The sequence below is a fragment of the Gekko japonicus genome, unplaced genomic scaffold, assembly GCF_001447785.1.
Source record: "Gekko japonicus isolate JY-2015 unplaced genomic scaffold, Gekko_japonicus_V1.1 scaffold232, whole genome shotgun sequence".
NCBI lineage: Eukaryota > Metazoa > Chordata > Lepidosauria > Squamata > Gekkonidae > Gekko > Gekko japonicus.
The window spans coordinates 393,353-405,870 of record NW_015162481.1 but is presented as its reverse complement, the minus strand read 5'-3'; the positions used below and the strand labels follow the sequence as shown (position 1 = coordinate 405,870).

General features: G+C 41.9%; 1 protein-coding gene across 1 annotated transcript in view; it reads left to right on the top strand.

Moving 5' to 3' along the window:
- Nucleotides 1-12,518, top strand: part of VPS13B (vacuolar protein sorting 13 homolog B (yeast)) — a 512,836-nt gene that overhangs the window by 476,945 nt on the left and 23,373 nt on the right. The window contains exons 53-56 of the mRNA XM_015405853.1: nt 1,376-1,503; nt 1,801-2,000; nt 10,637-10,752; nt 12,144-12,512. Of these exons, the coding sequence (XP_015261339.1) occupies nt 1,376-1,503; nt 1,801-2,000; nt 10,637-10,752; nt 12,144-12,512 (813 nt within the window). The remainder of the gene's footprint in view (nt 1-1,375; nt 1,504-1,800; nt 2,001-10,636; nt 10,753-12,143; nt 12,513-12,518) is intronic.

Here is a 12,518-nt window from a genome sequence, read left to right as displayed (position 1 = left end):
AGAGTGTAGATATAAATAAGGAGCAATATCAAGCTCAGTGAGTTCAAATTCAGCCACTTGGAGTTGCCCTTGTTGCGAGCATCTTGGTAGAAGCTTTGAGAAGCTTTTCAGTCCTTAAGCACTGAGGAGTGGAATACTTCAGTCACTCAGCAGTGACTCCTCGGGATGAAGAATGGTGTGGTTGGGCTCAAAGAGGTCCCAGTATAGGACTTAGAAGAGAGGATGCTGTCAAAATACGGGGATCCTAGAATCTAAAAGAGAGCCAGAGTCAGCAGATCATCCTCAAGTGTTTTGAGAAAAAGAGGTAAAGGTTTCCTCATGCAAACTGACATGGATTTTATCTTCATGCGTTCTGTAGAAACCGCTTGAATTGAATAAATGTGAAAAGGCAGCTTTTAAAAAATTGCAGATCAGAATACGTGCTCAGGAATTTGTGTGAACAAGGAGGGAAGCCGTACACTAGAGTACACGTTAAGAGTTTTTCTTTTTAAGCATTCAGATGTTGCCCTAAACGATCAACCCCAGTTTTGCAGTTACTCACCATCAGTGGGTGTGCTTGTTGAGATGTCAGTTCTGCAGTTCTCTGGGTTGGAATCTGTGCGGGAAGGTAGTGGTGAGGGTAGTTTTTCCCATCTCCCCATTTGCCCAGCAGCTGCCTCAGGAAGGCAATGCTGAGGCCTGGGGGACCCACAAGGATGAAAATCCACACAACATTCTAAAGGAGAGAAGGGTTAGTGAAATTGCTTTTCTGTGTCTCAGAAGTGCCACAGGCAGAACAGATAGGAGGTCAGTTTCTTCATGCGGATCCCTGTCTGGTGTGGCTTTTCATCTGTGTAAGTCCTCAGGCCTCAGTACAGCCTTTTCAAGGCACACAGATAACTGCTGGAGGAAGGAAGAAGTGGGGGAAATCTGCTTCTGCCTATGATTTTTTTGTGTGTGCTGCATAGAATCCAGCCCTAGGTGCTGACTTTCTATTGGTTTGATTACCATTACTTCCCAGTGTTTCTTTTGTGCCAGCTGTCTGTTAGGAGCTCTGTACTTTTAAAAGCATATACCTTAATTCTTAGGTATGCTTCAAGAAGGCTATTTAACAGAAGTATCCTCGAAATGTTTTTGGAAAACAATTTCTATGAAAACTGAGACCTCCACTGTGCAAACCCTTACAAAGTCTGAACTTAGTTGATCATTGCTTCCTTTTCTAGTGTTCTGTTTTTCATAATTTAAGCTTTCCATTATTGCCCACAGTTGTAGTCTTTTTTTAAAAAAATTGGGGCAGCTGTTCATACGATATCGGTTTAAATGTTGATTGATGCTTGTTACAGTAAATGAAGTTAACTTTAACTTGTGCCTAATGTTACTATGTTGTTCACTTCAGAGCTCTAGTGCTAACTTATCAGGAGCATCTTGGGGTGACGTACTTAACTCTATCAGAAGATCCAAGTCCTCGCATAATTATCCACAACAGGTGTCCTGTCTCTTTGCTTTTAAAAGAAAACATCAAAGGTATTTCACTTCTGCCATAACTTCTAAGCTTGTATATTAAAGTGGAGCATCTAAAATGTTCATTTCAGTAAATTCATTGGAAACTAACATATAGTAAGCCAGGGAGCACTTTGTTGCATGCAGATGGTGAAAGGGAATCCATAAAATGAAAAGTAATAATTGTATGGGCTGATAGTATACTGGACAAAGTTCATCAGAAGCTGGCTTGTGTATTCTCCTTTGATATAACATGGAACTGCTCTGTAAATTCAAATATCTTTCTTTAAAGAGGCTGCTGAATCTTTTATTAAATTCCAGATACACCGAGGTTTGATGTTTACTGCAAACGTGTCCCAGCAGACAGTTCAGTGCACCATGAACTTTATCATCAAGTTACCAGCTATCCAGACTGCAAAACCAGAGACCTGCTCCCCAGCATCCTTTTGAAAGTGATATCAACAGAGGAATTAACAAATGAGTGGAGTGATTTTGTGGACATTAATAACCAAGGCACGCAGGTTAGTGATTTTAAAAAAAATTCTAACTTTGCAGTATAAACCCTTTTTGAACCAGGGTTAAGAAAACATGAACACAGAGGCAAAGACATATTTAAAAGCTGCATCATAAATATAACTGTGAGAATTAGGGCGTTATCCATTGTGAAAAAGTTACTGGGAAGTTCTCCCATGCAGCCCCATTAAAATGAAAAGGAATTTTACGAAGTGGATTGGATCCAAGCTCTGGCAAGCAGAGTGAGTTTGCACAAGTGTACCTTTCCCCACTTCCACTTACCACAACACCTCTTGTGCCCTCCCAAAGGTTTGGACTTGTGTAGTTTGCTCCAGTCACACAGGAGTGAGGGTGTGAGCTGGATTTCAACCAATTCCCACCTTCTTGGTACCCACGCACAAACATACCCACACATGCCAAATGGCACATTAGTGACATATGGAGTTGTTAGGGCAAGGCAGGAAAGATCCACTTCCAATGAACTCACTTTATTTGCAGGGACTTGGATCTAAACCAGGGGAGGGAAGGTTGGAATTCCTGTTTATTTCAGCATTGCTTTGTATGGAAAAGCAAACCCTTGGAAGCAATTCAATCAGCACTTAGTGGAATTATTTTTCTTCTTTGTGGCTTATCTCTGGGCAGGATCATCATTTTTACTATTCCCTCTTCTACCTTTTAATTATAATAAAGTAAGTCATTCTTGTTTATACAGTATTTACTCAAATGCAAAACTAGGTTTATCCCAGATATGCCATCAGAAAAAAGTCTTACATTTGGATACAAGTTACAGTTATGTCCAATTATTAGATGATAGCTAGCTAAGATGGATGGATGGACAGACAGATGATAGATAGATAGATAGATAGATAGATAGATAGATAGATAGATAGATAGATAGATAGATAGATATCAGGGTCATCTTCATTTCAAGTGAATATGGTAATTGATTTTCCTCTTGTGGAAACTCTTTAACACTGTTCACTTAAATAGTTGGGTATTTTTAATTAAAGGGGACTTTTTATTTTTGGAGGTCATCAGTAGGGCCATAAGAAACAACTTTTCTTTTGGATTTAAAAAAAATGTGAAAGACTGTGACTCTTCCTTTTGGGGGCAATTTTTAAAACTCTCATGATTTGACTGTAGTATTAGCAGGTAGTCTTTTTCCTTACTAAATGGTTTGCAGTCTTTCAAGTTCTCTTGAAGTCATCAGGCTGAATGTTAAAGAGGTGGGGCGGAGTGGAAGTGTCATGGTGTTAGGTCTTCTTGTAAGCATCCTTCATAGACTGCTGAGGAGGTTTGCATAGATAAAATGGCGCTATATGGAGCTGGTGTCTGGTTGCCCCTTTGGCCTCCTGTCAAGAAGAAGGAAAAATAGAAGCATCCAACTGAACATATAAAAATGAGTTGTTCTTCAGATGTGTCTCTACTGCCAAAGAGAACACACAGCTCCCAGCCTTTTAATGGGTCTTATGTTCTCTTTGGAGCTAGAGAGACGTCTCTTTGAACACAAATGTAGAAGTTGCAGTTGTTGTTTTGGCACTGAATACATATAGACTTATCTTAAAGAATCGTGGATCATTTGCTTTTTCAGTTGAAATATTAATTTGAGTAAAGTCCTTGTAGTTTGACTCACAAAATAGTTCTGTTATGTACTTTCTGAAATCCACATCTGCCATCCACGATCAGAGCCACCTTTGGCTAAGATTCCAAAGTTCAGAAAGTTGAAGGAGTTGAAGGGAAGAGGGCATTTAAATACTTTTTCTGCTTTCGCAATGCTAGATTAAAAGAATCCTTGGTAAAATAGTGTCTGTATATGTAAAGAAAATAGATAGAAATACTTCCTCCAGCAAGTTTATTTGACCTGAGGAATTAACTGCCTTCATGAAATCTTAAAAGAAATAATTTAGCAAGATGTTAGCTAATGTATCAGACCTGTTCTATGACCAGTAATAACATTTGTAAGCTAAGATAAGGGTAGTCTGGAAACAAAAACTAATTTATCCAGCTCTTAGTAACATGGTTGCCTTTGGAAAAGAGCCTTTCTCTACATAGCAAAGTTAATTCATTGCAGAATTATTCACCTGACTCCAAAAGCAAATGATAATTGGACACTGGTAGAAGCAGACCAGAGATGAGCTAGGCCAGCCAATGGCATGATTATGCAGTGAAGTGGGCCAATTGATTAGTAAACTACTGTATCAGCAATTTTGTAGTTAAATATAGCAACATTTCCATTGCCAATATAATCCTATAAACTCAAATGTTAATGTGAGCCATGGCTGTTGAAGAACAAAAGGAAGTTCTTTAGTGGGATTGGCAAATTCTTCCTCAACAGAGGAAACCTCAAAAAGTGAATGAGCACAGCTGACTTTATTCAGATGCCAAGAGTATTGGCCACAATCCAGCAGGCTGTACTTACACTGTTTGCAGGCACCTACTTTTTTGGAAAGTTTTCCATGCAGAACATCTCACCCACATTAACCCACGAAGTGCATTTTAAAATCTTCCAAGAGACCCAAGAGTTGGTTCCCGTGTAAAATCTGGAACTGTGACTTGGTCAGACTCATGTGTGCCCCTCTCTGCTTACCCAAATCCTGGTGCTCTCCTTATGTGCTGTTAGCAATGAGCTAGTTCCCATTTAGCATAAAACATAGATTGCCATTACATCTGAACTGACTGTAGTTTGTTTTGCCCTCCAAACCACAGCTGCTTCCATGGGGGGGGGGGGTTGCCCGTAGTGGTCGTGTTGCTGATAGTTGTCATTTTGCACTTGCAGTGGAGATTCCAGATACAGCAGGGCACCACTATTTGCCTTGTTTTCCCTTTCACACCACCAGACGTCCTCTCCCTCATGTCCAGCTACCATCATGATCTCTCCTCCTCCTCCTCCTCCTCTCCTGTGTCTGAACAGCAAACTTAAGGAATAATGTAATACTTTAATACTTCTGCCACATTCTCCATGCTTGCCTCCCTTTAAGGAATTAATACCTCCCAAGATTTGGGCAACATTTTTGCCCTGGGAAAAGCAATAAGGGTGATCCCTTTTTCTGATTAATGAATGAATTAGTTTGTTGCTAGGCTGAGAAAGGCAACGGGGCCAAGAAATTCCCCACTCCAATGAATCAGTTCCTGCTAGGTTACAGCTGCGTTTCAACTGTGGGCAAGCAAATGCTCTTCTGTGTCAAAGAATCTCTTTGCATTCTGGGCTTGGGCCAGTCCTCCCTCATTAATGAATTGGTTCCTTGCTACATTGACCAAGGCAATGCTTCAAATTTCCCCCTCCCTCTGTGTCAAAGAATCTCTTTTTGTTCCAGGGTGGATAGGTAGTTCAAGCACCATGGTAAGAGTGGGCATTTTCATTGATTATTCTAATAGAGTAAGGTGTGAGTCCCTGTCCCACCCAGTCCTCCTGTCTCAGTTATGCAAGCTTTATGTGTAGCTTACAAACTTCTGTGTTCCCAAAATAGCAAAATATGTATGAGGATCATTGAAAGACCTAAACACACAGCTTTGTATTTTTGTGGTTCATCAATAGTGCTGCAACGCTACTCAGTGCCGAGAAACAACAACAAAAATTCCAAATTACCATCTGGAGCAGGGGGAAATGAAGTGGGTGCTCCTTTTCATTGAAACCAAAGGTGTCCCTTTCCCCTTCTGATGCATTAAACAGATTACCCCAACAGAGATATCTTTCCCCCCCTGTTTTTTTAAAAAAGTATTTCTTTTAGAGAAAAAACAGGCAGCTTATGGCTGGGGCATGAATGCAAAACAACATCATGTGTGGGGGGGAAACATGTGAGTTGGGTGGCTGAAACAGGGAGAATCCTTCATGTGAAAGCAGCCCTGGATTGTAAATAATATAATTTTAAGCCGGTTTAAAGTCCTGGTTTTGAGGGGAAGTGCAAACCATAGTTTGCCAGTTTGGATATAACATCACTCTACCATTATACTCACTTGCCAGAACATTAGAAGGAGGGAGCAAGGTTACTTCTTGATAAACAGTTGGTTAGAATACTGCTGGATGTTTTATCTCCACAAATAAAAGAGTTAGATACTTATTTTTTAAAAAAATGCAAGTACATCATTAAGGGAAGATACCTACAATATCCTTGAGGGAACTGTGGCTGTGGACCAGATTAGTCGCTAGGGAAGCGGTGTCCCTTTTCCCTTTCTCCTAGCCACGGGGCCAGGAGAAAAGGGGGGATTGCAAGGGAGGAGGCTCCCCTTCTCCCTTTTCCCTAGCCATGGGGCCAGAAGAGGGGGGGGGACTGCTGGGGAAGAGGCTTCCCTTCTCCCTTTGTCCTAACTGCTGCAAGCTGCGGCAAGCAAAAAGGTGAGGGTGAAGTGCCACCACAAAGGCACTTCATCCATTCTATTTAAGCCCTTCTTTCTGCTCCCTGCGACTTTTCACACTGGACAAACCAAACAGCTGAGCAGTGGGGAGCTCCCAGCAGCTCAGCTGTTTCTTTTGAAGAGAAACCGCTGTTCCTCGTGAAGCTCAGTTGTTTCTCATGAACTATCATGAGCCACCACAAACCGCCCCAGAATTTGCAGAAGTTCATCCTGGCTTTTCAGTTCACAAACTCTGATTTGCGAACCCCGAACAGGCCAAAATTCGGGGGAAACGTTGGTTTGTCAGCCAGTTTGTGCCCACCCCTAATTGTGATTTCACACTACATAATAAGTGGCATTACTTTCACACTGACCAAAATTTTCAGTGCTGTGCACATTTTAAAGGTTTTGTTACGGTTGGTTTTAATAAGAATAGCAAATAGCACTTCATTCAGGGGAAGGCAAACCCCAATGCATGTGCCAGACAGCAACATGCCTGGTAAATTTATTTTGCTTGGCACATCAGTTTGGTTCTCCACCAAGATGGTGCTGGCAGCATGGAGGAAAGCAATAGGCCTTCTGCTGGACATCACCTCCTGGACCTGTGCAGATGGCATCTGGGTCTGAGATGAGCCCCCTGGAGCACCAGTAACACCACTAGGGTTCAGCTTGCTCCATGTGCATCTGACCAAGCACAGCCCTACCCCTGCCTGTACACCAACATCTTCACAGGTGCACATTGCATTTTCCCCCTCAGGCAAAAAAAAAAAAAGGTTGCCTACCACAGACTTAGATTATATGGTCAGGATACTTTCAGGTAGGTAGCCAAGTTAATCTGTAATAGTAAAACAAAAACTGAGTCCAGTAACACTTTAACAAGCAATGGGATTTTCCATAGTACCTGGGGAGGGCCTGTGGCTCAGTGGTAGAGCATCTGCTTGGCATATAAAAAGCCCCACGTTCAATCCCCGGCATCTCCAGCTAAAAGGTGCAGTTGGTAGCTGATGTGAAAGACCTCTGCCTGAGACCCTGGCAGGTTGCTGCCAGTCGGAGTAGACAATACTGACCCTCATGGATCAGTGGTCTGATTCAGTATAAGGCAGCTTCATGTGTGATTACCCTTTGCTTGTCTCTTAAAATCCCACACCCTGGAAAATTTTGGTGGTCAGGATATTGCATTATTGTATCAGTTGTCCAAGTATTGCAAAGCTCCCATCCAGAAAATGTTCAGCCCATCGAAGTCCCACCGGAAGTTGTATAGCTGCAGATGACATCCACTCTGCATCCTGCTGTTTGGTTTCTTGTTCCAGAAAAAACACATTTTATACATAATTGGCGGGGCAAGTAAATGGGGCTACAGCTATAGCAACGTATGGCATGGTTAACATAAATGAAAGGGCCAACCGCAAAGTTGTCTGTCTTGTGAACTTCTGTTTTATATAATGTTTTTGCTGTTGACTTGTCAACAGTCAGGCCATCCGATCAACAGAGATGCCCGCTGAGTTTCCTGCTTGCTTTTTATGTTAGCTTTTTCCAGAAAATTCTCTTTGAAACTCATATGGAGGTTTTCTGCATATGAAAGAATCTTCTTCAAAGTCTTTGAAATAAATACCGGTGTTTTATAGCAAGCGGTTCTCCTGATTCAATTTTTGCTAAAGTTTCTCTTGTAATTGTAAAGTTTCTCAATTCCCTCCCCCCCAAGCTATTGGCTTTTTTATTGCTCAAGAATAACACTGAGAAAATTGATTCAGGTGGTCTGAAGCAACAGTTTGAGTCCAGTGGCACCTTTAAGACCAACAAAGTTTAATATAAGGTATAAGCTTTCATGTGCAACGAAAGTGTATACCTTGAATTAAACTTTGTTGGTCTTAAAGGTGCCACTGGACTCAAACTTTGTTCTACTGAGAAAATTGAAATTTTTCTTTGTTTAATATTATCTTTGTAATTTTCTAAGAAAACAAGCTTTCCCCCCAGTGCTAATCCTGAAACCCTATACTTGAGGTGTTAATGAGTCATTCTGGGTTCTTCTTTTCCTGAGCAGCATCACCAGCAATCCAGATACTCTCAGGCAAATTACTGCCCTGTTCATAAATATGCTGCTACCCAAGTTCTGCTGTCTTCCTTGATTTTTTCTTCCTCCTCTACTGTTGTTGTTTTTTTAAAAAAAAAAACCCAACAAGATGGCCATGATTGCTTTCTCCAGACACAAAGAAGATTCCTGATTTTAAATAATAAATAGTTCGAATAGATTATGAACATCCTGGACCTACTTGCCTGATCATTTAGACAAAGAGAAGGTGAACAGCAACAAAAATAGCCAAATAAACAAAAAGAGAAGTAAACCCTAAAAAGATCCCTTAAGGACTATATATTGATTCAGACACGCATTCCAGCTTGTTTCAGCAAAGTGTTGTGTCTTGGGATGACAGTCACACATTCACCTAGTTCAGAAGTTTATCTAGGAATGTTCCTTCAGACACCTGTTTTTGGCTCCTCTAAGGCTGGTTTGACACAACATAATTAAACTCCAGTTGTGCACGAACACAGCTTATGCTCACACACAACCCTCTCTCTCGTCTCCCTCCTTTACTCCACATGAGGAGCTTTATGCAAGACTCTTCCAGGTTAGATCAAGCTCCCATTCACCATGGTGTTAAAATGCAGGCATCTTAAGTTGAATACAGAGTTTATTTATTCTCAGTGTATGAAAAACAAAGAAACACTACTGAGGCGTCTGCATTCCATTTCATATAAAGCTCTGTGCACAAAGGGAGGTGGGAGGAGTGTGAAGCTTGTGCCAGCAGAGCAATTATCAGAGTTTAATTGCTGCTCAGCCTAAATTTGAGTGTTTGATAACTAGATTTATTTTCAGCCACAGAGAACTGGGAGGAGGGGACTGGACGAAAACAGTGCCACACCTGCTGGCAATGTACAACCAGGCCCAACGTAGGGTTGCCAGGCCCTCTATGACTGCCAGTAAGGTGTGGAAGGCGAGGATGACAACTTCAGGTTGGGAAACTCCTGGAGATTTGGGAGTGGAGCCTGGGGAGGACAGGGACTTCAGTCAGGTACAGTGCCATGTGTCCTCCCTCCAAGGCAGCCATTTTCTCCAGGGGAACTGATCTCTGTAGACTGGAGATGAGCTGTAATTCTGGGGGATTCCCAGGTCCCACCTGGAGATTGGCACCCCTAGCCCAACATCATATCTGCAAGAGCCCTGTTGCTGTAATGGACGTAGTGCTGGGGAGGGGGTGGCTTCCTGACAAAACCGTCCAGATCTGGAAGCTTGCCAGTCCCTGAGGGCCTGCTTTGGCCTGTGGGAGGACAGCATTTTCTGCGTCTTCACAGTAAAGCCAAGCTTTACATTAACTCCTCCTGAAGTGTTCCAGTCCTCAAGCGGGGATTGAACCACCTCAGTTTCATGTGTGGAATCATTTTTGTGTTAGGCAGCCCCCCCCCCCCAGCAAAAAAACTGAAATTTTTATTATCTCAAAAAGAACACTATCTTTTATTGTGGGAGATATTGCACAGAAATGATTTTGAACAGTGTCAGCAAGATAGAGGACCGCTGTAGTATATTCATTCAAGAAGTGCCCTGCTAACATAAATGGGAATACCAGTAACAATCTGTGAATGGGCCATCAAAGAGAATTTCAATAGGATATTTTAGGCGAGGGTTTCATGTCAGGTTAATTCAGTTACACAGCAATGTTTTTAGCCTCACTGGAATAAATTGGCTTCCTTGAAAGGAGTTGGCTTCTTCTCTTCCCCTCTTCACCTCTATTCCAAGCAAATATGGTAAGACTGTTCCTGGGGACAGAGTGTAAACCTGGCTGTTGGAAATCTAGCTGTGCATGAGAAATGCAAATGACATGTATGTGGCCTGCTTTGTGCATGAGCACACACATGACAAGTCTTCTGCATTTTCTGCCTCTGAAACATTGCAGAAATGGGGGTATTATAAATAATATGGCAATGTGAGTAACAGAAAAGAGAAACAGCAAGAGTGAGTTAGGGGTGAAATGTGCCCATAGGCGTTATACTTCAAGCATCCGGTGCTGGTGACTTTTGGAGAGACTGCATGTTGGGTTTGGTAGACCTTTCAGTTGATGCCACAGTCCTGTTTTTATTTCACTTGAAATGGAAAGTTAAACCCAGGGGTTTCAATTCGGAAACCATTCATTTTAGCACAGTTGAATGGATGTCAGTAGGATTACTCTGGAGGAAATATTTGGGAGCCAGAGTTAATTTTACTGAATTGAGTTATAGCCATTGTAGATTTCTAAACAGGATTTTTTTCCCCCCTCTCCAGATCATCTTCTTAACTGGCTTTGGATATGTTTATGTGGATATTGCTCATCAGTGTGGAACAATAGTGATAACTTTAGCCCCTGAAGGGAGACCAGGACAACAGACCAACCTGAACAGGTATATTAAAATTCATGGGAAGCCATAACGAAAACTGTCCCATATGGCTGCTCATCCCTCTAGGTGTGAAGTGACTTATTAAATCTGGCATAACTGTTTGTTTTGTCTAGTGTAGCTGCGTATGTGTGGCATGTGTTTAGACCACATGTTAACATTTGGTATATCACAGTAAAACATGACAATCTAACATCTAAGGTCATGTCACCCTAGGATAAACACAAAATGTCTGGTACAATAAACAAGACTCAGAGAAGACTCACAAGTTTAAAGTTTATTTGGCCAGACTGGCGGTCCTTCCTCACACAGAACACCCATTGAAGTCTGTGGGAGTTCTCATGATAAAGGGCAGGAGAATGGTCCCATGCAAACTATGCAGTCGATCATCTTTATGACATTTCCTTATGCTCTTTCCATGCGCTCTCCAGTTGTGAAATCTTTGCTGCGAACATCACTCAACTTGGACTGTAATCTCACCTTTTTACAGTCATCAAAGTGCTTGACTTCCACAGACAGTAGAACGCATGTGTATGTGTGTGCAGATTTTGGGGGGAGGGGGGGACACTGTGACCTATAATTAAATATTAATCCCCATTAAATTGGCAGTTCTTGGTGCTTAATAGCCCACTTGTTCAGTTTAGCCAAGAGCAGTTAAAGTTATAAAGCAAGCAACCCATCATCAGTTTAAAATAGTCACGATGATTTAATAGAGGAATATATTGCTTCCATAATGTGAAGTTAATGATCCATAATAGAAACACTCCATATTGTCTACAGCAAAACAGCCAGAAACATAACATCTGACAATGTGTGAGGATATTTTCCGTTGTCTGCTTCAGCTTCATGCTACGTTGCAAGCATAACAGAGAACTACTGTGCATAAAACATTAGAGTGAAGCTCAGATATAAATTGATGTGAAAAATGGATGGAAAGATTGAATTTGGTACAGTCTGCCGATAATGCCTCTTAATGTACTAGTTGTAGGGATTTTGATGCCTAATTTTAGTTCATATTAATAAAATGTGTGCATTGAATTACTCCCATCCTTTTGCCCCTTTTTGCTCTTTTTTTTTTGCTCTTTTTTGTATTTTTTAGTGTGTGTGTGTGCATGTGCACATGTGAGTATGTGTGTACCTGGAAGTCATGGCAAGCTCTGGTGAATGACCCCTACTGGGGGCTTGGAGGATATTCAAAGTGGTAGCTGAATAAAGCCTGCCCCCATCTCTGGTATTTCAAGTAGATCTCCCATCCAAGTACTTGCCAGAGTTGACCCTGCTTAGCTTCCAAGATCTGACGAGATTGGGGTTGCCTGGGCTGTCCAAGTTGGGGCCCTTTTTGTTCTTTTTGTTGCTTGAAATGGGAGGAACCTAAGTCATTGTGTTCTCTTCTGCAGAGCTCAAGAGCAGAGCCTTGTGTTTCAAATGTTCGTCAGCCAGCTCAGCCTTGCTGTGTACGATGATATCACAAACCCCAGAACATCATCTGAACTTGTGCGGTTCACGCTGGACAATGTATACCTTCATATGGTTCCGGTCGCCAGCTACCTCAGGCCTCTGTCTCATGAATTTCATGGGGAGACCACCAGCGACCTTCAGCAGTTTTATACTCTCCAGATCTTTTGCGGAGACTTGCAGCTGGACAATCAGCTTTACAACAAATCCAATTTCCATTTTCCAGTCCTCCTCTGCCAGGGAGAGAAAAATGAATCCGCACAGTGGACTAAAGTATATAACCTCATGGTCTCCAACAAAGACTTGGAAGAGTACAG